Source organism: Onthophagus taurus, chromosome 2 (assembly GCF_036711975.1).
Source record: "Onthophagus taurus isolate NC chromosome 2, IU_Otau_3.0, whole genome shotgun sequence".
NCBI classification, from domain to species: domain Eukaryota; kingdom Metazoa; phylum Arthropoda; class Insecta; order Coleoptera; family Scarabaeidae; genus Onthophagus; species Onthophagus taurus.
The window spans coordinates 10,588,726-10,616,425 of NC_091967.1; the positions used below are offsets into that span (position 1 = coordinate 10,588,726).

A 27,700-nucleotide genomic window follows, 5' to 3' on the forward strand; every position below is an offset into this window, starting at 1 on the left:
GCCACTAGGTTCAGTTTCGAAACAGCTGTTGATGCTGTTGGTGTGCTTTATCCGACGAACTTAACCTTAAAATTGTGTGCTGTCAGTCGTCTATTTACGATAGCATCGAAATTCCTGACAGAAAATCATTTATTGAGCACCAACATTCGTCAAGACAGGACATGAACGCTGAGAGTACAAGTAAGTTTATCTTTTATATTCAAAACGTTTTTCCTTCCAATTTCTTATTTTTTCAAAACTAAGAAGATAGTTTGCAGTGGAATTTATAATACACAAACATTATAACGGTTTAATTCCTGGTTTGTTTGCGTGCGTGTTTAACACGTATGTATATTTTAGTTGAAACAATTTATTTCGTCTGAAAAAATCGTTGTCATTTAAAATATACAAAAAAATTTTTAAATACCTGCGTTTGAACACTGAATAAGATAATGTCGAGTATTTACGATCGTTTCATGCTAATGAGCGTACATATATAGACTGTAATGAGGATGGTTTAAAGCACGGTTACGTTGCAAATAAGTCCGTTTAAATTAAAACCTTGCGTGTGTACGTCTTAAAAGTGAAAGCGTATTGTTTGGTACACACAATATTTTTAATTACGCGAGTTTTTTCTTTATTTGTTTCATCTCCGACTAATATTCCGAATATTAATAATAATGCATCTATTAATTCTGGTTGAAAATCAGATATCGGATGTAATAATTTATCGTTTCGATTTTAACTCTAATGGAAACCTAATTTAATCCAATAATGATTTATTGAATTGTTAAAATATAAATTAGTCACTGATTAATGTATAATTTTGAATATTATGAAAGCTTGAATTTGGAGAAAATTTTAATTAATAAAAAAATTAGAAAGTATTTTCTATTAATAATAAGGTAAGAAATGGTTAAGTATAACGTCATCACTTGGAAGGTTATATGGAAAAGTCCTGAAAACTAGGATAGAAAGGGAAATTAAGGAGGAAGAGGAATAAAGTGGTTTTAGATCTGGAAAATCTTGCGTAGATAATTTATTTATGCTTAGACACCTGGTTGAGGAGAAGCTGTCAAAAGGAAGCGAAATACATATTGCCTACCGGGAATTTCATATAACTCGCAATATACGAATGCAGTAACCAAATTTACGAAACTGCTATCTATGTACTTGCATTGGTAGTTTTGCAAATGGTCCCGCTTCAGAAATTATGGATCCCCAGATACAGGCATCAACAGAACTTACATCCATGCTGTGAAACTGATGGACGACCAAATTTTTGAGTCAAGTGCGCGTGAGAAACAAAGAGACTCGGAGAGACTCAGCTATCAGCAGAGATGATGTTTTGGAGAAGATGCTGCGGGATAATCATGCTGGACCGAGTTGAAAAGGAGGAAATAAGAAGAAGAAGGACGGCACCAAACTCAATAATAGACGCCATAGATGAAAAGCAACTAAAATGGTATGGACATCTACGCCGAATAAGTAAAGAGAGAATCCCACATAAGGTTTCGAACTGGGTGCCAGTAGAAAGATACAAAATAGGTAGGCCTAAGAAAATATGGATCCGGGATATCAATGTGAAGAAGAGGAGAGGACTGAGTGAAGATGATTGGAATGATGCGAAAAGCGGCAATAAAAAAGAAGCTGCAAATACTCGCCAAATAGTTTAAAGTTGAACTATTTAAGGCTAGAACAACACAACATAAATAAATTGAAACAGAATCTTTATTTTTATTTATTATATTTATAATTTAAAAATTAATTCGTGTTTTCAATTATAAACAAATCATTGATATTAAATAGTAAATTAGTATCTATGTAAATTAGTGTAAACTTGGCCGATCCTAATTTACTTTGTCATACTCCGCGGAGTTTGGATTGGGTCAGTCAACAAATTCTATTTACACTGGTTGCGAATTCGTTAAAGATGTTGAACTAACTTCGGAGATTGTAGACTTTGTTTCCTTTACACTTAACTTTCATTTTATGAAAGGAACTACTTCGGTAGAAAATTGGACTTCCAGAATGGATTAAATGAATTTACCTAGTTAAGTAAATTACAAGTAAAAATCTAAAAAATTTATTTTAATTCCACGGAATGTAATTTTTAACTTGATTTTTTTCCCAACTATTTTAGGTTTGTTTTTATACGAACCTCAGTCGCTTCTAAAAATAATACCGCAAATATCAATGTTTGCTTTCAACAAAGAATGTAATGATACAATAATAAAGGTTGTGTTTGGCGAGTTTAATAATAAAATCTGGTTTGAAAATTGATATGTATTTGGTTTAGAAATTCTTGTGTTAAACATGTACCGTTACAAATGGCATTGACAGTTCAATATCAATCATATTACAATATTAGTTCTTCAAAAAAAATTAAAAATTTTGAAATTCGGACTTAACATTTTAAGAACGCATTTTTAGATAAATTTGTGAATTTCAATTTATTTTGTATCATTGGTTCGATAATAATATGTTTCCAGTTGTGCAACATTCTGTGATTAAAGTTAATATCTTAAAGCAGCTTTTAGAAAAATTGCACAATAAACAAAATACAAAGTGCATGCGATAGAAAGAAAGAAAACTTGGGCCATGCAGTCGTGTCACGATTCCCTGAAAGCAACAGCTACAGTAATGCTGGTCGACAAAAATGCAGAAGGGAGTAAAAAGGAACGAGCTGTAATTCTCAAGGCACGAGCCCGAAAAATTATTTTCGGTTACCACAGACATTTCTAGATCCAACACGACACCGACACGTAGCAAACCCACTATTCCCTCAAAACTAAACGTATATGACACATCTTGATTCTAAAAGAAATAGACCATTTTATGCAACAGGCCACGTCATCATAAAAATTGTAGCCTTCAAAAAGATTACGTATTTTTCGTTACGCAAAAAGAATATAGTAACAATAAGTAGAGCAATCAGATTTAAACTTATGGGAATTGCGGTTGAAGAACGAGACTAATGAAATCAAGTTTTTTATAACATAAAGAATAAATTTTCTTACTGTTTCGAAATAGGTTATTATCAATTTAATTATTGGTATAATGTATGCGTAGGTGAAACAATGGATCGTAAACGTTATGTTACAAGACTTGGGATAATAAAGAAAAGTGGGTTGATTAAGGATCAAGTTAAAAAATATATATTAAAAATTAAATTTATCAAAAATTCTTTTATTGCACATTGTTGAAGGAATATACCTTGATAGCCTTATTCTATAAAATAGAATTTAACTTAAACTCTTCAAAACTTAAATAAGCCTTCTAAAACCAATTAAAATACTTGAGATTTCCCTATAAAAGCCATTCTCAAGTGAACCTTCTCCCCAAAGGCTAAAGTGAGGGTTTCTAAACCCGCCAATGACGTCACACTAATTAAAGAATAGATTAAATGGCACATAATTACCGAGATCTAGGTCAGAAACGTCCAACCAGCCGAACTTTAATCCAGTCCGAGAGACGTAATGAAAGACCCAGAGAGCTCGAGGGATCGATGAGATCTTTCCCGAAGAAATAGTTTCGGTGGCGCAAAGCTCGACGAATTCGGACTCGTTCTCCGAATTCCGTTTCCAGTCGGTGCCACCGAATGCGGAAACGCAGATATCTGAACACAATAATTAAACTATACGGGAACAACGGCAACGTTGCGCCATTGCACCAGTATTAACCGTGAGAGGTTGAGAGCGCAAAGCTCACATCAAAGGACTTTACCCGAAGAGGAACATAAAGTACAACAGAATGGTGCCCAACATGGCAAAAGTGCCCCAATTAGAAATAGTTATTTGATACGATTGCGGACTTTGTGGTAGTCTAACAGTACAAGTACATAGAATATGACATCAAAAGTTAAAGTTGAGGTGTTAAAATTTTGTTTTGTCATATGGCTTATTTAGGAAGAAAAGTTTGTTATAGTACCGGGTCCTAATTTACCCAACTTGACCTAAAGGTGATCAAAGGTTTAAGCTTTAATTATGTGGCGGTGATTAGTCTATACAACGGGAGCATGAAACCCGATAAAATCCGAATAGTCTTTATCGACATAGATGGTACCTTGATTATAGGGAGAACAATATACCTAAATGAGGGTTGAAGGAAACCCCTTTGATATGAATGAGCCCGTATTATTTGAAAAATCAATATTGTTTTGACTCGTTAAACAAAAATAAATTTTATATCTAAAATAAACAGTTTGTAATAAAAATACATACAATGCATACATATGTTTGTTTAGGGAAAAACCCACATCATCAAACCATTTAAATTGACAGTTAACCGGTATACAGTAATGAACTACCGTCGGGACACACAGGTAATCCACTTCGATTTATGTAAATTGCAAGCCACCTGAGCTATAATGGACCCCATAATTTCCCCTATCACGAATCTGTTTAGACAGTTTTTCCGTCAACGTTAATTGACGCGTGTACTGAACCGTCAATATTAAATTGAGTGCGTGACGTTCTCCGAAATTCGACCTCGTATGCACATATTGGCAAAAAAAGAATCGAAAAATAGTCGGAAAAAAACTCTTTTGGTCTACCGATACCATTGAAAATTGGGTTTTTTGCTTTTCCATCTGCGAACGATATTTTTACTGAATCGCTGTCACGGTTCCGTCTGAATCCAATAATTCAGATACTCATCGATGCGTTATTTCATTAATTGGCAGTTCAGTTACTATTTGGTTTCAACCAAAATTCTATTACAGACATTTTCACTTCGTCGTAGAGGTATAGACAGCAAATGGCCGTCATTCATAATCTTCTAAAGTAATTGAGAATTGGTGAGATATTGTATTGAGATGTAGTGAGAGCCTTTGGAAGTGATTCGGAGCAATTGCGATCTATCTTTTGGTTACGGTTCCCTATAACAAACTATTTTGAACTCTAAACAGATTAGAGACTTATAGATATGCTGAGAGCCATTAAAAGAGTTATTGAGGTTCTTTTAAAGTGCATTTAGAAATTAGTAAAACCAAAAACTAAATTGATTGCTATTGGAAGCTATTCGGAGTAAAGGAGCGGCATAGGGATGTACTGAGAACTGAAAATTTCGATGGCGAAAAATATTATGGAACGTTCTTATGAAATGATTCATAAGAATGAACGAGAGAATTTTAGGTGACCATTTGTAGCGAAAATTTTGAGCTTTTGATTAAAATGTTATAACGTTCTGTAAGTACCAGCGCCAATGCTTATGAATCGTTGAGTTATGATCTTAATTAAGAAATTTATTGCGGCTAAAAGTTCCGCATGCACGAAATATTCTGAGAATATCCCGAATTCTGAATCGTGGTTGGTGAAATGTTGGACTTTTGATGCGAGTTTAGATTACAGTTCTAACGATTATTTTTATTAATCATTGAGCTGTAATTTTAATTAAGAAAGTTGCAACGGTTCAGAACAAGTTTTGCTCTTTCTAAATACTCTATCTCACGGGAGTGTTTTTTTACAATTTCGATCTTCTGTTGTAATCCCTGCAGTTGTAATAATACTTAAGAATACGCTAAAGTTTTTGCTTCAAATATTTTCAATCATGTCTAAAATAGTAATAAGAAAAATTAATTGTGTAATTATTGGATAACTGAACAAGGTATTAATCTATTTGAAATCGAAATAGAATCGTTAATAATTCAATACGGTCTACGAACAAGGCAGGAAACGACGTGAACCCTACCTAATGGCACACTTAGCGCGAATTACGCCAGAACCAACCATTAGTTACGCCAACGAATTGACGACACGACGTCAATGACCTTATTCTGCGAATCAAATGAAGATGATACATTGGTTATTACAAATAGAACGAATCAAGGAGAGTTATTGAACGAATTGTTTCGAAAAGGAAAAACAATAACGAAAGAAATTATAAACGCCCTCCTAATTGCTGGAACGTTGAAGAGCGACGTCCACCTAACGGGACGAAATTCAGACGGAAATTTTCCAATTATGACGCTGTTAGCAGCGGCAGGTTTAACGGGATCGCAGGAAGACGTCAACAGCCGTCGTCCTCCCGGCGTCTTGTAATATTCAAATGAGTCCCCCTCCTCGACATTTTCAAGAACCCTCGACAGCTTCAAAATATTCAAATTATCTACGCCCTTATTTTGTTTCTCACAAATGAAACTGAAAAAAGATATTTCTTTCGTTTCAACCTAAATTTATTTCTTGTTTGTGTTTTTTTGTAAGATGTGTTTTCATATAACATTTCATTTTAACTTTTAAATATATCGTTTATCAAGATGGGAAGCAAACTTGTTAATTATTTTTTATTTACATGTTTATTTATAGTTTTTTATCGGTTATATTTTGGAATAAAAATTTTGTTAAAATTTCACGTATATGAAACTGTTTTAAAATAGATTAAATTTCACAGTTCAATATTTAAACAATGTTATTTTAAAATATACATATATTTATATATTTTTGTATCACTTTTTGATTAAAAACAGGAAACACAACATAAAATAACTTTTTGTCAGTGTGTTTGAATGTATTTTGAAGATACTTGGCACCGCATTTATGTCAACTATTTATACTCATTACATTGAATGAGTAAGGATTAAGAAACTGCTTCGAAAGTTACGCAAAAATTATCTCGATAATTTAAATTATTCAACTCGAGAGTGAAGTAAAAAAACTTTTTTTGTTTGATTTATAATTTTCTAAAGTTTGATTTCCATTGGAATATATTTTGCAAACTAAGCTGCGTAGGATTTAATTTGCTTAGTTTCGTTCTGAATTGTAAATGAAAAACAAAAAATGGAATCAAAACGTGGTTCCATATAGAAGGGAGGATTCAAATTTTAATTTCGCTAGTTCGGGGATTGTTCGAACATGTGAACATAATGGGAGTTTGCATCATAAACTTTTGAATAGTTGCTGCCGAATTAAAATCCAGGACAACCGAGCGGACGCAGACGGTTGCGAATTTAATTGAAACTATTTCGCGACTGTTCGTGTGTTTGCAATAAACGTTTAAATTTTACTCATTTATAACAAGTAAACATAATTTTTGAAATATATCCAGTGATGTTTTTAAAGTTTAATAGAAGAAAGAAGTTTTTTACTTTTTTTTCCATCTGACGCGATTCAACAAACAAAAAGGAAAATTAAGAAATATCTAAGCGAGAATTTTCTGTTATATACCATCATCGTAGGAAAAGATCGATGCGGGTCGCGCCTGGAAGTGGTTTTAGCAGGAAAGCGGTCACGTATCAATAGATAAATAGTAGGAGAGCAGGCGATGTTGGCAGCACTGTGCTGCGCGGCGGTTGGAATGGATCAACAGGTCGAGTACGGATCGCGTTTTCCCTCGCAGGATTTCCCAATCTTCCTTCTCGCCCCGTTTCGAACGAGATGCTTGGTTCGTTCGTGCAGCACATTAATTACCGCCCTCTGCAATATTCACGAAGGGGGAAATGTTGCAGGCACGTTCAAAACTATATAACCAACGAACCCCCGAAACTTATTTCATATAATAAATGAAAATATCAATAGTTATGTAATTACTGTTTAATTTGAATCGTATTAATCGCAAACATGATAAACTTTCATCGTACATTAAATTTTCTGTAATCAATGGTACAGAATTTTAAACCCACACGATTTGAAACTTCAACGAAATGTGTATGAATCTCAGTCTGTAAGAGTATATTTTGTTTCTCAAAATTTTGTAAGTCTTTATAAACGGGTTTTTAAGTTTCAGGAAAAAATATACAATCCACATCTGTAAAGTTGCCTTGCAAGATTCGGAATTTCAAATATTCGGCTTAACGGCGTCGTAAACTTAACTATGTGTCTCGTCTGCAAAAAATAACCTTTTAGACTTTGTTGTAAATAATTATAAGATTAACTCACTCAGTTGAGATTTTGTACATTTTCCAGAATGTACATCAAGAATATAAACTTTTTGTATAACATTTTTTGTCGTTGCGAAATGATCGAAATTTTTTAGATTATTTCCGTCAATCCAGTCAGGAGATCGCAATTTTTTCCAGCATATATTACTGTAAAACAATATAGTCCTTGAATTTTACTATGTTTTCCTCGACTGATACTATTGTTTGATATCGCCTTTTTTTTAGTATTGCTTGCTATTGTGAGCTACAAATTCTTTGTGGATAATTCTTCCTCTATCAAAATAAAAATCATCTAGCTATTATCGAATTAAACAAATTCCGAGCAGTCAGAAAAAAATGATGGCAAAAAAAGCACGATAAGATTATAAACTGTAACTAATACCTCTACCTAATGCGTTCGTTTAGAACGCTATCGATTTGAGCAGGTGATCTTATTTAATCAACTCACATAAAAGACCGAAAGAACGATATCGTCGGCTTAGTAAGAAAACCCCGTAACTCCAATTTTTACCAAAAATAAGATTTTGATGTAATTATGCAACAAATTATTAAATCTACCAATTCCGAAAATTGCGCGTATATTGAAATACAAGTTTCCGCTCAAATGCTTAAAATGAAAAGCACTTAACACGACTGTCAAATTAAAAAAAAATCCAGTTTTTTCTGTCTCCTGTAAAATTTTCCGAAACGGAGTTACGTGGTTTTCTTACTAAGCCGACGATATGTTTACATATCTGTCACGGTGTATGATGTATGATCTTTTCTTCGAGTTCTTACGCTTATTCGTTAATACTTCTGTGGTCAAGGATGCGAATACGCTAATTTTATGTTTTCAAATTCATATAACGATGAACGACGTTATTCACGAATATAGTTTTTTTAGAAAACAAATGTCGAATACTTTGGTCTCCCCCTATAACCAAAAAGAATTTAATTAAAATCGAAGGATCGTAAATTGTGGTCTCCCCTTGTATGTGATGTAGAGGGTGTTTCCACAAATTAAATGAAAGAATGTTGGAAATAAAATACTGTCAGTGTTTATTTTTTTATAAATATTGTATAAATAATATATTTAATGGAAATTCTCGTTTTTTTGGGTTAATGATTCGCGATTATTCGATTTTCGTGTCGCACATTTGATGTTTGCAGATTTATTCAAAATTCGGCAACGCTTTATCACATATTGATTGATTATCCTCGTCAGTGATGGTAATGGCGTAAACGACGGTTGCCATTCGAGTTAATTTAACGATGAAAATCGAAGTTTTTTTAATCCCATTTACAATAAATTTTGTGTGGATGGGAATAAATAATGTAAAGAAAAGTGAAATCAATAAAGCCATACAATATGAAAATGTAATTTATTTCGGGTTAACTCAAGAGAACCATAAATTGCCGCAATTTTGTTCGAATTTTGCTAGAAGATATGAAACGCTATATTTTATCAGTGAGGTGCCAACTGGAAATTTATTACTTTCTGATAAACAACGCCCACTTTGTAAGCGGTATATTTCATCCAGTTTTCACACTGTATTTAATATCTTTCGAAAACCGACGATTAAAGTTAGTTTCTTTATAATTTGATATTTTTAAATAATTGTTGTGATTTGGCAACAAACATCTGTCAATTCATTCAATACATATCATGTTTCAATGAATTTATATTTTATAAATCCATTAAATTAAATGTTTAAATATATGAATACCCTATGTGTATATATTTTTAAACATTGATCCGCATGAAATAAATAACATTCATATCTCGGAATTAATACCAGAAGGGAGTGTATTTAATCCTGAAAATATTTACAATAAAACCACCACTGGCGAAAAAGTCAATAAATACTTTTTATTTTTCACAATCAACTTTTTATATTAAACAAAAAATGAAAATGTATTTAATCAAGGAAATAAAAACTGCGATTTATATTTTTCAACCAGACAAATTCCCAATTTATTTCAAAGCTATTAAACCTTTGAGAATTTCACTTAAAAAAAAAATTAATGAAACAAAAATGGGACGACTGTTTTTTTAATTACCTATCCAACTTGCGAACGATATAGAAACTTGTTGGATATTTCGAATTCCGTTCAGCGTTCGGCCTTTGATAAAAAAAAAAGTTTCGTTCCATCTCGAACCGCGTGCTTTTAAAGTTCCTCTCGGTCTTTTGCAAGTCGAAGTAAAACCACGGGGTTGCTATATGAGGTGAAACAAAATAGATTTAAAGTTGCCTCGTAATAAAGTACACTCCAAGTTTTCTTAATATCGACCATTGTTTCGCGAAACTTCGAGTATACGTCTTTTGTACCTCAATGGCTTGGGATTAAAAAAAAGGCTCTCTTTTTTTTGTTTTCTTTTTCCACCCCTTTTCCGTGTTTTGCGAGAATAGCTTTTTCAGACAGCTTTTTATTCTCATGTCAGCTTTGATAAGGGGCAACTATACCTGATCGATCCTAGTTAATAGGTTTCTTATTAAGTTAAAATTGATGTTCAAAAATTAGTTTTGCGATATGAGATTGTAATTATAGATTAATTTAGAGTAGTTAATTGTATTTAAAACTTTATTGTTATAACCATTGTCACATTAATGTATATCCTGTGGAAACTGTTAAATTACCGTTCTAAATTGTATCTATCCATCACTTTCAGGTTTGCAATCCACAACGAGCACGCGGTAATGGTTTATTTTCCTAGTTCTAGTGGAAACTGTACGTTAATTTTCTCCCAACGGATGTTGCAATTATTCAAGATTGAGTGAAGTTTTACTCAAACAGAACTCCCGCATTAAATACTTCATTATTAATTATCCTTCAAAGTTTTGATTAATTATTTATTTATTATTATATCTTTTTGGTATTAAATGGCAAAGAAAACAACGAGATGTGTTCGATTACTTTGTTGACACATCAATTAACAGAGAATATCCATTACCACGTTGGCTACTCAAATATGTGTTTATTTGGCGGTAACGGCAAGAAATTGTTGAGTTAAAGTGGGCGCAGTAAAGGCAGGTATCGATTTGAATCCTTCGGGAAACGAGCAGAGTCCGTCGTCAGGGTTTCGCGAGAGCCCAATAAAACGGTGCCACCCCGAGGGAGGAACGCTAAGTGCCTAACCGAGACGACGACTACGACGCCGTCGTCGAGACGCGCACACCGCGGGGCAAACGGGGAAATTTATTCCAAGCGCACTTCTCGCGAGCCCCCCTCGGGGTAAATTGCAAACTGGGGAAGCCCCAGAGGCGTCGGTATTCGACAGCACGCTGACAAGCAGAGTTGTCCCCCCTTTCTGTTCCCCTCGGTTCTCGCTATCGTCCTCGACCTGCGACGACGAAATTAAGAACGCACCCAGATCGTTTTCATGCATGATGCTTGGAAGAGTTTCCTATTAGTATTATCGTTCTCTAAGCGAAAGGGGGGACAAAACCCTCTTTTCTTTTATAGGCAAGCGAACGAAAATGGTAATTTAATCTCAAAGTAATTATAGATTAAATTATTTGTTATAACTCCAGATAAATTAGTTTATTCTAATATTTTTAGTTATTTTAAGATATGTGCTCATTGCTGATAAAATTAAAATAAATTCTTATCTCTAATCTTACTTAAAAGGAATTAGGATTTCTGACTGTTTGTATCATTAATTTTGTTAAATTATTTTTAATAAATCAAACCCAAACATCATTAAACAAAACTACAGATGATATTAACTGTTGAACGTTTAGACACAAAACTTTGTTATGCTAATAATATTTTAAATATTGGAAACCTTTTTATTTTTATTGCCATCTGGTATTTTTACGTCAGAGTTTAACGACTTTGCCTTCTTTTAATATTTACGAACGTCCATAAAATTTCGCTAAATATTGATGAGTTTATCATATGTGATGAAGTGTATGTTTATTGGTATTCCAAAAATAAATGAATCATTTCCATTACGAAAATGAAAAGAAAATCATTAATTTATTATCTTCCTTTATTAAAATACAAATTTTCGTAAGCAATTTAGTCCTTTAGCTTTTATAAGATCTCGTTATAATGTTTCTTGAATATGACCATAAATGTTAAGTTTCCTAAACTCGGGAATTCTTCAGTTTACTGTTTCTCCCGGTAACAACAACAGCAACAACTCTTGAAAATTCCTATCTCGAAACCGAGCAGATGCATACTAGCCAAAATTACCCGAGTCGTTTTACGCTATAAACTTGATAACTTCCTGTAAAGTTCTCCCTGGTAACCTACTTAATAAAGAGCGTTCTCGTTGTTGAAATTCTCATTGCGTTCGTATACACAATGTAGGTATACATGTATCGTCAAAAGGGGACCAATTTCGGTTCAAAACGTTTTAACGCATTTTCACAGCAAAAACAATGAGCCAGTTCTGTAGTCCGAACGGGTCGCTTCGCAATTAGTTTACGCCGTTTCCGGGTCGCGAAATTAACAGGACTCGGAATCGTATTTTCCCATTAGCGTTATCGCGGAATTGGAGCGAAACTGGTCGAAGTCGTCGACGTGCTGCTACCACCAGAATAGAATATTTTCTGGGGAGACCGTTTCCATCTGTTTTCTACCCGTCTATCGTGTACCTTAGAGAGCCCTTATATTACCTGCATATAAGGTATTACACGGAATATACGGTGAAAGGAAGTGATAGTTTTGTGTGTATGTGCTCCGTGCGGAATGCGAAGAATAGAAAATAACCTGCACGACGTTGAGTTTCAATGCGATGCATGGCGGTCTAATGCAATGCAATGTCGAAGGATAATGCGGGCCATTCGAAGTTATTTACTATAATCTGACTCTGCGGTGTTGTATAAAACAAATTATTTACTATTTTATTACGTTTCTTTTAAACAAGTATTTTTGTTTTGAAATAAAATATTCTAATGTAATTTCAATCGCTGTCATTTTACGTCATAACATTTTTTTAAAACATATTTTGGCTTGGATCTATATAGATAGGATTTGCTTGGATTTGGTATATCTTAGGGATGCAGAAGTTACGTTTAGTTTGGGTTGCGCTTGGTTTGGGCATAGATGACTTTGATTTTGTTTGAGTAAGCAAAGGTTTAGTTTAGGCTTGAATGTTTGGAGATACGGACTTCTATTTGATCTAAGTACTGACGGAGCATAACTTATTTTTGTAATAAAAATGTGCAAATCAATATATTGAGAGGGATTTCGATGGGTTTGGTTTGTCATAAGTTCCTATGCTGAAAAAATTCTTCGTTCTGTTAATTACGTTTGACATCTATGCGCTCTTGGTGTAGGTGATCACTTTTGAACTTATTTTTAAAGATTTCATCTTGGCATCCGAAACTTAAACGTTATGAGACGCACACTATAACTGGCAAGTTTTTAATTTTAGTTTTATTTCTAATGACATCGATTGTAAAAACCTTAGTAGAGGGATACTGTAGAAAGTGTTAAGGAAGGCCATAAACGATTTTGAAAGGCGATTCAAGGAGGCAGTATCAATATTGAGGGATAATAGAACCGATGTTGAGAGATGTTGGCACGATAATCTACCTCTAGATGAGGGAGATGTTAAGAAAGGCCAGAATTATGTTGAATGATGTTCGGGAGTATATTTATAAAGGCCGTGATGATATTGAGGCATAATAAGCACGATGGTATGGATATTGTAAATAGAAGAGATGATATTTTAAGATTATATTGCGTGATAATAGTTGTGATTAGTGACAATATTGAAACTTAATAGTGCAATGTTGGGACATTGCAGAATAGAAGGTACCAGTATGGATAATATGTATGGATAAGAGATGTCATGGATGGTGTAAATATTGATGTCAAGGAACATGTCAATGAAATAATGTTGAAGAAATTTCATTTATTCGGCGGCGTTATAAATTTTATATAAAAAGGTTATAAAAAAACAGCCTATACACTCATTATCCACCATTTACACGATAAATTGATCAAATTCAGTATTTAACCCGCAGTTACTAGATACCAAAGTTGTTTTTATAGACGAACAAACAGGGAGATCAATGAGGTTATTGTGGTTAATGAAACCGTTCTTGTGTTCCACGGTAATATCATATTAATTTTTGAACGCACAAGTTGTGTTTTTACTGTATTAATGATCCCCTAACTAAATAAATTGTTAATTGGCTTCGTTAATACATCTGTTTAAACTGTTTTGTTGATTGTAACCGGTTAAAATTTTATTAGCAAATCCAATTAAATCGTCTATTTTCACTAAATCAAATTTACATTTTGTATACCCGTAATTTGGACATATTTTGAATGTAATCAAGTACAGAAGAGGAATCATGTGCAAATTTTTTCAACTTTTATATGTATAGTAAACACAAATTCTTTTAGAGTCGTCAATTTTAACAATGGAAGTTTTGCTGTTTTATGACCGATGTTTTTCGTTTATGTATTTTTTAATTTATATAGTTTATAGTTCATGACAAGATGAAAGAGTTGATGTTATTGTTTTTTTTTGCGTTACATTTTCCCCATTGATTTAGGTCATTCTAGTAAACCTTTTTTATACATAACTTTACAATGTGGGCTATTTTTACAAAATAACTTTTAAACACGATTTTTTATGTTATCGGTGCTTTGACTAAAAATAAAATTATGGGATGAATGGAAAATTATTCCATATCACTTTTTCACATCAAAAGAAGCGGACAAAAAGTTTGGTTTATAAAAGAAATGAAATTACGTTTTCATGAGGGGTGAAACGTTCGCACAAGTTTTAATTCCGCTTTTGAATTTTAAATTCAACATTACTATCAGGCGAAGTGTAACCGGGCGTCCAACGCTGATTTTTTTTCGAAATCCCTCGCCTTCCCGGCGTATATTTGTGTTCGTCCGACTCTTTAAAATGAAAAAAAGCTTCTCTTTGACTCCATGTGCGAGAGTCCTTATTTACATCGGAGCTCCGTTTTATTATACAGACCCCTTTGCGGTCCGATGTCCCATTGTTTTCGGACTTTTTGCGGATCCGGCAACGACGACCACCACCGCAACCGTCTACTTCAAAAACCGAAGCCACCGTATTTACGAGGCCAAGTCCGCAGGAGATGGGATTTTTTTTAAGCTAGTCCCATCAGACCGTTTCGTTGTGTTTTAAAATTGATCGCATCGCGAACGTGCCGGCACGTACTATTTTTCGACATTTTCTCGTCGATTCCGTTGAAAAACGAATCGCGGAAACCGTTTAGTCCGCGCCGTCGCTGCCGAAACGCAAACTCATCGCAATTCGCATCACGAACCACTATTCGATGGGTTACCCGAAAACGGCTTTAGAATTCCGGTTGTTGAATCTGGGCTTACCGCTTGTTGTGTGTAGACTCGATTTTTTTTTACTTTTTACTTCCCAAAACTAACTCTTCATTTATTTGAATTGTTTTTATTGATCTTTCAAGATTTAAAATTAACTTGATTTTAAGTTTGTTTAATAAATCGATTAATCAAATCGAACTAACTAATCAAATACAGTGTCATATTCAGAGAATTTCATATAACTCGTAATATATGAATGCAGTAACTATAGTACTATGCACATGCACTGTCCCACATAAAATGCAACATAGCTTAATAGTACAGGCATTGGGTAATTTTGCAAAGGCAAAGTTTTTCTTGGAAAAAGGTAAAAAAAGCCTAAAGCTAAACCCGAATGTTTCTGGTTCTAGATCTAGTGTTAGTTCTATTTTTGGTTCAATAAAAATATACCACAATCTAGCGCTGAATAACAATTAAAACTAGAGCTAACATTAGACCTATAACTAGAAACATTCAGACATTCAGAAATATAGTTTTGTATATTACATTTTAAGTGAATTTCACTTTATATGATGTTTATAAATTACAAGAAATAAACGGCGAGAATGCTGTATACAACAGTATACTGTTGTATGCAATACTACTACAGTAATATTTATAAACAAAGTGAGTTTTTTTAGAGTTGAGAGTTGATTTATTTTACACAATAAATTTTAATACCTGGGTGAATTCGTTCAATAGTTTTAACTTTTGTAATTTTATTTAGATTTATTCAATGCCACCTTTTATTGTGTCCATTACTCAAACCGCAAGCCATCAAAATATCCATTTTGGCACACAAGAACCCTCATCAATCTTTATTACCATTGTATCGAAAAGCAACCGTTTCAATACAATGACCTAAAAGGACCCAAATGGATCGTTTAAAGTTAAAAATACAGTAATCGAGTTGATTAAAGCAATTTTCAGGTCTTTTCTGTTGACAATTTAAATTACCTGCTGAAAATACTCTTTTTTTATTTTTTCAATTTGAAAGCAATGGCAAAAAACATTTCCATTGTTATTATATACCCCGGTATTGCGATCAACGGAAACATCCAATGACATAAAAAATGGAAAACTAACGAGAAAATACACAGCGAGAGGCGAAATGATGTTTGTTCTACGCGCGCGTTTTATTTGAAACGGAAGCGCCAATTTTCATCAAATACCAAACATCGCGCTTCGCATAATAACGAATTGATAATAAATGTGCAAATTGAGGGGATCGGCTCGTACGCGTTTTACTAATTTTCAAATATGAACACGACTGTAAAATCCAGCAAATCAACATAGAACTCATTTACCAGCTTGTTTTATTATCATAATTAATTCTCCTTTTTGTCTTTGTGTCATCGCGCCATTAAGTTAACGACAGGAATATTTTAGTAACACACAGCAGATTTTCAAAGGTGTAATTGTGTTAACAGGAACTACACATGGTGCGTCTCCAAAAATATATGGTTATTACAAAAGTTAAAACGGGTATCTCCTTTAAATAATGAGAAAATAGGTTGGTTATTATTAGTTTCATTTAATTATAGTTGGTGTGAATTAGGTTAATGTAAACGAAATTCCGATATTAATATTTTATTTTAATACACAAACTTAACGCTAAAGAGTTATACAGTGAATTTTACTTAAGATGCAATATAGAAAAATATATTTCCGCAGAAACCAGGGCGTACCTTCTTACTTTGTTCCACATAAAATGCAACATCTCAGTATAATTTGACATTACAGTAAAACCTCGATGTAACGGATCAATACGCGGGAAGGTAGTGTTCGTTATATCTCAATAAAAATATATAATAATCTAGCGTTGAATAACAAATAAAACTAGACTAACACTAGCACTAAAACTAACAGTAGACCTAGAACTAGGAACATTCGGGTTTAGCCGTCTTTAGAGACGTGCGGCTAAACCCGAATGTTTCTAGTTCTAGGTCTAATGTTAGTTCTAGCGATAGTAGTACCTAGTTAGCATAAGATATTACTATGTTACATATTTTTATTACACTAAAACTAGAACTAACACTAGATCTAGAACTAGAATCATTCGGGTTTAGTCGTCTTGAGAGACGTGCGGCTAAATCCGAATGTTTGTAGTTCTCGGTCTGGTGCTATTTCGAGTTCTGGACTAGCACTATCACTAGAACTAACACAAGACCTAGAACTAGAATCATTCGGGTTTAGCCGTCTTGAGAGACGTGCGGCTAAATCCGAATGTTTCTAGTTCTAAGTCTAGTGTTAGTTCTAGTTTTAATTGTTGCGTGTTTAATTGTTTCAGCGTTGCGTTAAGCTATGTTCATTTTATGTGGGACAGTGCAGACGCATAGTAGTTTTGTAAGTATGGACTATGGTTAATGCATTCATATATTGCGAGTTATATGAAATTCCCGGTATACAAGATACTATTTTGGGTCAAACATCGGAATTTCCATGAAGAACTTCTGGTTTCTACAATATTTAAATCAATAAATGTTATAAATCTTAAAGGATAACAGCAGAATAGAACTCGAAAATTAATTCCACTTTACATAAACGAATACAAATCAGTTTTTTTTTCTCAACTAGCAATATACAATGCAATGTCTCGTACAAATCCCCAATGCGCGGACGGCAAATCGGGCAAGAACGGAATCTCCATTCGCCCCGCGGGTAAGTCACGGTACTCTGTCCTGGGGGGTCGAAATGGGAAAAAGTGGGTGTGCAAAGAGGGTGAAATAATCGTGGAGCGGGTTCCGCTCGCGTATGATAAACGAACGAAAGAACGAACGGCCCCTCGTTTTATATTATAGCGGATTTCGCGGCTACACAGTCGGAAATTCAAATGGGGCCCCATTTCTACCATTGAAATTGTAATCAGACTGAACTGAAATATTAATCAACTAACCTCCGTACATACGCGCCCTGGCTACGTCGAGACGATCACATTTACTTGCAAATTATTTCGATGTAATGGTACTTGAAGAAAATTAGATTGACCTAAATGCCACCTTTTAAAATTGAAAATTCCATAAAGTTTTCATTCAGTTTAAGCTGAAACGTAACTGACGTTGTAAAAATTAAATTTATCAAATCAAATATAGTTTAGTAATTGAATAATATTCAATTCATCATTGATTTTGAAAAGAAACGAATTAATTCGTAACAAAATTGTTCCTTTTCGAGAATTGTGGCACTTAATTGATTGTGAATTGCTGAAATGAATTGAATTACATTGTTTCTCGGTTTGTTTTCCTGTTAAGAATTTTTTACCACGCTGTAATTGAGGAAATGGTGGCGCTCTTTTTAAGAACCATTAAGAAGATAAAAAAAATGCGGTACAAAAGCTAGGGTTGGACGTTAATGCGATATAGGGGTTTATTGTTGGAAGGTACGCGGTGAAATTCGGAGAAGAATGTGCTGCAAAAAAGAAGTGTAAAGAAAATTACTACGTTGGCCTGATGGTTTAAAAGGAAAAAGGTGTATTAGTCTTTTGACCTGCTAATTTCCGCAGTATGAACAGAACCTTCATTTACTAATTTTATGAACATAATTGGATCTTTTTGATCTCAGTTGATATGAGAAAAATTTTTTTAATATAAAAGTTTTGTGGATAAAACACGAAACTAATTTATCTATGTAAATAGTACTGGGTATATGACGTTTTAAACATTGTATCAACATAATACAACGATTACATTAAAGGGAACAAGTATCAATGTGAAATTGAATATCTTGAGCTGTTCCTTATGGTTTTATGCGGATCCTTTTGTATCGGATGTCTACTATTGGTTTACAGTATAAGTAACAAACACATTAATTCCCCAATATTTAGTAAAGCACACCACTCTCCTAAATCTTGTCTATCCATCGATTTGGTGAGCGTCCTCTGAACCTTCGTTCCTCTACGTTTCCCGATACTATTAACCACATTTCAAACGCATCAATTCTCTTCTATCCGCTGCTTTAATTGTCCAATAAGCCCTATATCGAAAGATGGTAGTTTCCAAATCTTAGATAGTCTCATAGCACTCCCTCTTGAACCTCTGTTATCAATATAGGAGGCTAAGTACATGATCTGGTCTACTATTTGAAATCTGTGTAGAGCATCCGTCAGTTGCAAAACATCAGAACGATCGACGATCATAATTTTTGTTTTTTCTGCGTTAATCTGAAGCCCACATTTATGACTCTCAGTCTCCACTCGGTTTAAAAGATCCACCGTTTCCTCTTCTGGTATAGCTATCAAAGTTGTATCGTTTACAATCTCAGGTTTGTAATCTTTTTCTTTTCCCCGCAATTGAGATTCCTCCATAACATTCGTCCAATGTATTTCTCATTATGTATTCTCTATAGATGTTAAAGAGGTTTGGAGAGAGTATGTATCCCTGGCGAACAGTTGTCCAGGGATCTTGATGTTGTCGTAAAGGCTTGTGTAAAGTTTTTAAAGTGTTGTGGTATTGCGTGATCTCCGAAAGCTTAGGTCTTTGCTTAGGTGATTTTTTTTTGTCAACTACCCTCAAAGGAACACATACATAAAAAAGTTTAAATTAATTTTAAAACATATCTTAATTATTTTAAGGATACTTAATTTATTTATATAATATAAATAATACATATATATATTATTATATTATTTATATATTTATATATTACATATGTATATTCAGTTGATCATTAATATTTGAAACCGGTTCTGTGCATATTTAAATAAATATGCAGTTGAGAAATACACATTGCGATTGCACCGATAATTTAGAATTTACAAATGCGGCATTAATAATGTTAAAATATTTTTGAAAATTTGTGCTATTTATTTTGGTTTTATATTCGATCGTATATTTTAACAGCATTATTTGTTCGGGAGTTTATTACCATAATTACTGAAAACCTCGTCCAATAAATTTCAACGTTTCGTTATTTATATTTGTTAAATTAAACATCTATTTCAACACCAAATTTCAGCTTGTAAAGTATTGTAGCACAAAACATACTCACTTCCGCATATAATTTACCCCGTACACACATTTTATTTTTATTTATTATTATAAAGTGCTTAGCTAGTTTATTAATAAATTTATTACTGAATTCTAAACAAAAATTTTCTTTGTAATCACATTTGTTTACAATAATCACTTAATTATGCGCGATTTTTCATTCGAATATGTATTATGCATTTCATTTTCGGATATTTAATTAACTTCCATATTTTTAAATTATAGTCAACTTAATCAACAACATAAAATTGGTACATTGTTACGGAATAAATTACCCTTCTCTGTTTATAATCGGTAATTGTAATTAATTTTAAATTATCAAACTGTATTAGTTCCGGTTGTGGTATTTCACTAAAACTCGTCGACTGTTAGCATCAAATTTCCATTTCCAACGTTAAATATTTACTTTATTAAATTTCTAATGCAAATATCAAATATTTGTAATTAATGTTCCGTATTAAGGTTATTTTAGAATATTACAATCACAATGACGCAATAGAAAGAAAATGTGTTTAAATAAATTTCTTGATGCTTCCACTTTTCTATACTTTCATCTTTTATCATGAGCCAACCTTATTAGATCTTCCTACCTTGACCTTTATAAAACTTACGATGGAACTAATGAGTTCATCACAATACATGTTATATTAATGAGTTTTTTTAACAAAGTTGTTTTTTATTTGCTTGTTTTAGTTTTGAAATGATATCACTTCGAGGGTTGGAGGTGTTGGCGAGGGCCGACATCGACCGAGTTCCAAGTAAAGAAGAGCCTGGTGAAGAAAAGTACTTAACGCCCTATTAGAAACGATAGACAATATGGCTCTTAGAATGAGGTCATCGGTAACACGAAGACTGTCCGTGTTCGCTTTGGCCCTGTTGTGTACAACCGCCGTCGTTCTGCTGCTGTTTGGCGGAAACGGAACGTCGGGGGTCGGAAGTGGTGCTCCCGAAACTGCCGCCGTCGTCGTCCACGACAGGACTCTCGTCGATTCAAACGGCAAGCCATACGAATATAGCAGGTCGATGCCAATGATATTTATTGGGGGCGTGCCTCGTTCTGGAACTACACTCATGAGGGCCATGTTGGATGCTCATCCAGATATAAGGTTCGTATAATAATATTCGCATTGAACGCAATATAATATGCCTAATTTTCCAACATAATCATTAAATGGTTTATTGAGATAGGACTGTTTGAATGGAACCAACACAGTGGTAGTTATTTGAGCTTTCACGTCCGGTTTTGCCTCGGACATATTAATCTCTATTCAAATCAAATTTCCGCTTGACTTTGCATTGCGGAAACAACTTCGTTTGACGAACAAAGTCCATGTTTACTCGGAACTTATTAACGGGATACAATTCTCTCCTGTGAGGTATAGGGGGTCGCTGATCGGTGAATTTTAATTGCGATCGTCGATTACACCAAACACGACTGAAACTAATCAGACCATGACCATATGGCTCTCAACAGTTGCTCGAGCGTATTTGCGCAAATTGGGCAAATTGGAGTAGTGTCAACAATGCGCTCTCCGTCCGATGGCAATAAGTGCCTAATTTGTCATTTGCTCGACGACTCGACTAATTACTACTAACCGTATGTTGCGATTACTTACAATTTCAATCTAGATTTGTAACGCGAGTATTATTAAATATTTTTATGGCAGAATATATAGATTTTTAATTTTGATTTATGATGGTTTTTATTTTTATTATACTTTATCTAGAAATACATTTCGAATTACATGATATAAAGTTAATAAATAAATTTTTGGCAACCACATCAAATCTTTTACCCGTTTAATTACGTTGTTGATTACAAGATTGGTTTTACGATTACCACGTTAGCCACCCAATTTTCATACGAGGTAACTTGGTGATAATGCGTCTGCGGACGGAGGTGTATTATTAACAGTGATTTACAGTACCACCCCCTTACGTTTGTACACCCTTCTGCTACACCAACAAATGGTTTGGACCAAGAGTCGTAATTTATGGAGCCAATTTAGGAACTAAACTGGGTAGAAACCTTGCTTGTTGGAAATTTAGACGGGTTAGCTTTTGCGTTTTTTTTTAAATGATGAACCACCAAATTAACAAATAGTTTCTAGTTTATTTGAAGGAAAATAAATAAATTCAAATCATTGGGGCGCGTTTATTTTATGTGCTTAAAGTTAAACGATCTCCATTATGCCGTTTTTTCGCGCGACATGATATACTTTATACATAGACGACGACAAATCCCTTCGAGAACACTCGACGCCTTCTTTTTCTGTATCCGTATAGAAAAGTTTTCCACTAATTGGAGTTGGGATATGAAGCTTTGCTGCTCCAGGATAATGGATTGCGTTTTCCTTCGTCGAGAAACGTATTTACGAAATAATGTCTGGAGATGAAAATTTTTCCTCTTTTCCACCTCCAAGTACATTTTAATTACATCTTTTTTCTTACAAAACTCATTATAATAGTTTCTTATAGTCTCTTTTGTCTTTTATATTTTTCGAATATGCAATAGTTATTTATAGTACAAGTGGGCTAGAAACATAATCACACGAGTACTGTAATTATGCTCTAGCCCACGTGTGATATACAGCATTTTATCTACGACTGCTAAAAATTACTAAAAAATCAATTTCTTTAAAAAACTCTATTTGACATTTATAAAAATATTTTGATATGATTGTTGACAATTTTGAATTGTCAGTTTCAACAACATGTTTACTCATCTGGAATAAGTGTTTTGAAATGTAAAAAACATAACAATTAATGTTTATAATAAATAGTATTGTTTCTGTGAAAGTAGATAGCACTTTTTCTTTTGTATTGTTGCTCGTTTCAATAAATTAAGTCTGTTCTGATTAGGCTAAAAATGCGTTACGTAATGAAACCAGTGCGGTAATGAACTTCATTACGTAACTCAAATCACCTCAAATGAGTGCGGTAATGATGACTTATCCAAGCAGTCGTAGATAAGATACTATTACATGTCTCCGAAAATAGTTGACATTTTCAATAAAACGTTAACCGACTGTAATTGAAGATATTTACCGAACATAGCGCTGGTAGGCAAACATTTACAAAGGAATTAAAGCGACCCTTTGCCGCGGACAAACGTCCTAGCTATGGAATAAGGCACGTCTGTTTACCTTCGTTATTTAATTGAAAATTACATCCGTCGTTCCCATTTTCTCTGATAATAAAAAAAAAATAGAAATCGAACCACTATTCGTTATGAAGGAATTACATTTTCATCCCTCTTTCATTATATATTTTGTACGATCCGTGTTAGAACGTAATCCTACGGGATTAATAACGTGGAGGCTGACATCTACGTTTATTCGCAAAGAATACTAAAACACGTTCGCTTCGAGTTCGTCGTAGGAGAGAAGGTGTCAACGAGCACTTGTGACGTCGAGTTAATTGTGTTGCGGTTTCGCTTGGTATGTCTCTTCGACCCTACGAAATTGACTTAACACCCCGTACATAATAAGCGGGTGAACCCACTGCCACCGGAATTCTATTACTTCGTGACGTCGTTACGTGATGTTTTTGAATAGTAATGTCTCGACCACGGCACGGAATATTCGATCAGAATAAAGTTCGTCGAATTTAAGCTTAAATAAGATTTTCCGAACAAAGAGAAGTCGAGCGGATGTTCTGTGATTTTCATTTTATCGTAGAACTTGTAGTGTTATAAAGAAATTACAATTCGAGACATTTCAAAATACGAATAATAGACTTAGACGACCCTAATATACAAAATAAACTCCATATTCATGAATAATTAGAATATAATTAGAACCAACCATCTGTAAACGTGCATTATCTCGGATCAAAGAACAATTATTTTACAAAGTAATGTAGTAGTGGTAATTAGACAGTATTAAAATATGTTTAATAGCAATTAACAATAACAATCTTCAAGATCTTTCATTTTTGTTGTTGTAAAAAAAGCAGGTTAATACAATTTTAAGTCAATTAGAACAAATTCTGAATGTAGTAATACATTACTTTGATTTAGCTTCCGCTAGATTTCGACATTTGGCTTCCTGTGAAAGTCACAGTCTAGATACTTATCTAGATTAACTCTTTTTATGACTTTTTCGTGAGCAGATGTATGAGATGGTATCTAGTGTACTTTTGAACCGTGTCCTATTGCATGTATTAGACCTTCTGTTTATTGAAGTTTTTTCTTCTCTCTGGCTTTTCGACCTCATCGCAGTTCGCCTCACCACCAGCAGGTTCAGAGGAGTCGTTGCTGATATTGCTGATAAAGCCGACACGGTCCTCCGCCGATACGGTGGTTAACCGTCTGAAGCAACTTCATATATTTCAAATACCTAGAGCGGTGTCCTTGATTTTGTACAGGGTGGTTCAAATTCTATGTCCGCATAGGCTTTCTCGGAAGCTATAAGAATAGAAAAAATAAAGATAAATTAAAAATTATTTTTATTTATAAATAAATAATTATAAAAATAGTCATGAACTTCATCACGTTAATGTTAAACCATCGAAATACTCTAGAATACGAAGCAGATCAGAACACTCAAGAGGATCAGCGTTCGTGTACACATTAATATTGGTGTGGGTTCTAGAATATAACTTTCGTAGCCGTAGTAGATTAGGTTTAAACAATACAACTCATTGATGTAAGTCAAGAGGAGATTGCAATCTCCTTAAACACAAAAAGAAACAAACTGAACTTACAGAAAGAACAAATTTATGTCCACTTGCACAAAAAAAAAGTTATTTGCTTATAACCATCTACAGCCCCGAGATGATCCCTTTTTATTGGATTAACTCATTTTACTGGTATTTTCCGACGGAAAATCCGAACGAAGTATTATATGGTATTCAAATATCTCAATGAACAAATTTATTCTAATTTATTAAAATTTATTACAATTCGGAAAGTTAAAAGAACTCAAAAAAGATATACAATTGTGAAATGATTGAAATGAGTATTTGCTGATGATAAATTGATAAAGTTTATAAACAAAAATTTGGTTGCTTACAATATAAAGTTATGTATATATCAGTATAAAAATTTGCTTTTCAAATTCAGGTGGAAGTTTGAAACTTTGTTTTATAGTTCTTGGTAAAAATCGTTTATTATTCTTATTTGTTTATCCAACAATTTATTCTTATTAAAAATTTACACAGATAATTTTTAATGTCATTAAAATAATTAATCCTCAATTTTAAATCTTATTATTTTGTTTCTCCGGTAAATGTCTTTATCGAAGCTTTAGTTATAAAGTATCTTTACGCGGTGAACATTTAAAGGTATCTTCAAAGTAGACAAGTTGTTCTTGTGGGCAAAGAAAATTCAAGTCACCCAGTTTTCCCACGGAGATATCCAGAGCAGTTCTATTCGTCGTTACTGCCGCAAACAAAACGGTACTTGGAAAAGTTTCCTTCCAGCGACAGTTCGCTTCCTTTAAAAGTAACGCGTACACACGATAAGACCGTTCCCTTCCACGATTTATATCCTCTCGGCTCTATGCAAAGATTTTCAAACTTCGCTTCATTAAATTTTCCTCCTACTGCGCAGGGACAAATTATGGAAGTTCGGTAACTCTTCCCTAAATCTAAACATCAAATAACTCGTTAAAACGCAAAGCTAAAATCTTTATTTTCAAAGTTATATATATTAATTAATTCGATTTGAATCTCAACAACTTGTTTATGGTTATTGCTTATTGTATTTAGGTTGGCGTTTCTAGTCCATCCCGTCCATATTTCGTATGAAATAATAGACCAACCGAGTCTCAATAGACCTCGTAAAGTCCATTCGTCCGTCCAAAGTTGTATGAAACCCCCCAGAGAGTTTGTATACCAACCCTTAGGAGTTTCTGAATTAGAGATGCTCACGATGTAGATGTTTTGTACTCCTCATTACTAATTTTCACCCTTGTTAATTCAATAAAATGAATTATTTTTGTTAAATAATAAATTAATTTATTTTTAGGTGTGGACAAGAAACTCGTGTAATTCCCCGAGTATTACAAATGCGTTTTCATTGGTTAAAATCAGAAAAAGAATCAGTAAGACTTGACCAAGCTGGAATATCAAAATCAGTTCTCGATTCAGCGATAGCGGCGTTCGTCTTGGAAATAATCGCTCGTCACGGCGAACCAGCTCCGAGACTTTGCAACAAAGATCCACTCACGATTAAAATGGGAACGTACATCATCGACTTGTTTCCGAACGCAAAATTCGTATTCATGGTACGAGATGGTCGAGCGACCGTTCATTCGATTATTTCGCGAAAGGTCACCATCACCGGTTTCGATTTATCAAGTTATCGTCAGTGTATGAAAAAATGGAACGCTGCCGTTGAATCGATGAATGATCAGTGTAAAGAGTTAGGCCCCGAAAAATGTTTAAGAGTACCTTATGAACAACTTGTTTTACATCCGAGGAAATGGATGGAAAAGGTACTTGAATTTCTTGATATTCCATGGAATGATGCTGTTTTACATCACCAAGATTTTATTAATAATGGAATCGAATTAAGCAAGTTAGTATTTTCTTTTTTTAATTCTGATTAATTTTAATCCATTTCTAATTTATTATAGAGTTGAAAGATCATCAGATCAAGTCATAAAACCAGTAAACCTAGAAGCTTTATCAAAATGGGTTGGGAACTTCCCGGAAGATGTCGTTCGAGACATGCCAGATTTAGCTCCAATGCTTTCAGTTTTAGGATACGATCCATACGCAAATCCACCGGTTTATGGAAAACCGGATGCTGTTGTGGCCGATAATACAAAACACGTGCAAAAAGAAAAGGACGTTTGGGAGAAAAGGGCAAAAGAAATGTTTGATATGAAATGGGAGAGCCAAGGAGGTGCTGGTGACAGCAACGATAATAATCAAGTGACGTGACGATTTGAGACTTAAATAAATAAAAAACGGGCCAAATTTCAATGACTGTTGAAAGTTGCGTTTTAAAAGTCTAATTTAATTCGGTTTGACTGTTAAAGACGAAAAGGCAACTTAGTAGTAGATAACGAGTGTGTCATATTTAAGTGGAGTTAAACTCCAAGAAAACCAACCCTGTTTCCCCTTTTCCTTGTCGTAAGAAAACAATTTTTCAAGACGCGAATCACGTTAATTTAAGTTTTTATTTGTATAGTGAAAATAAGGACGTGTGTTGAATTTAAATGATCTTTTTTGTGTATATGATGGTTGTTTTTAATCGTGATATAAATGTACCTATCGTACCCATTGGAAATAAATTTAATTTTCGTTGTTATTTCATGGATTTTTAAATTTACCACCATAAACTTCTTTTCAACTTCCATCATCAAATAAATACCCTTCTATTAAAAGTATTGGTTGCTGCCACCACCTCTGAGTATTAAAAAATAATACTGTAATAGTAAAAACTGGATATGAAGAGTTTAAGCCAAAAGTTATTTAAAATAGAACTTGAGAATAGCTTTTAGCAATTACAGTTGATGTTTGTAGCAATAATTTCTCACCATCCTAAGGCCAATCTATATTTGGGATACATCTGAGGAAATCCGAAAGCGAGACTGTGCTCGAGCGCCTG

At 33.8% G+C, this 27,700-nt stretch overlaps 1 protein-coding gene across 1 annotated transcript; it reads left to right on the forward strand.

Moving 5' to 3' along the window:
* Window positions 1-27,400, forward strand: LOC111426862 (tyrosylprotein sulfotransferase). The gene is made up of 4 exons (XM_023061678.2): window positions 1-180; window positions 20,833-21,245; window positions 26,111-26,662; window positions 26,721-27,400. The coding sequence occupies exons 2-4, from the start codon at window positions 20,956-20,958 to the stop codon at window positions 27,028-27,030; spliced, it is 1,152 nt and encodes a 383-aa protein (XP_022917446.1). The 5' UTR covers window positions 1-180; window positions 20,833-20,955; the 3' UTR covers window positions 27,031-27,400.
* Window positions 27,401-27,700: the final 300 nt, after the last annotated feature.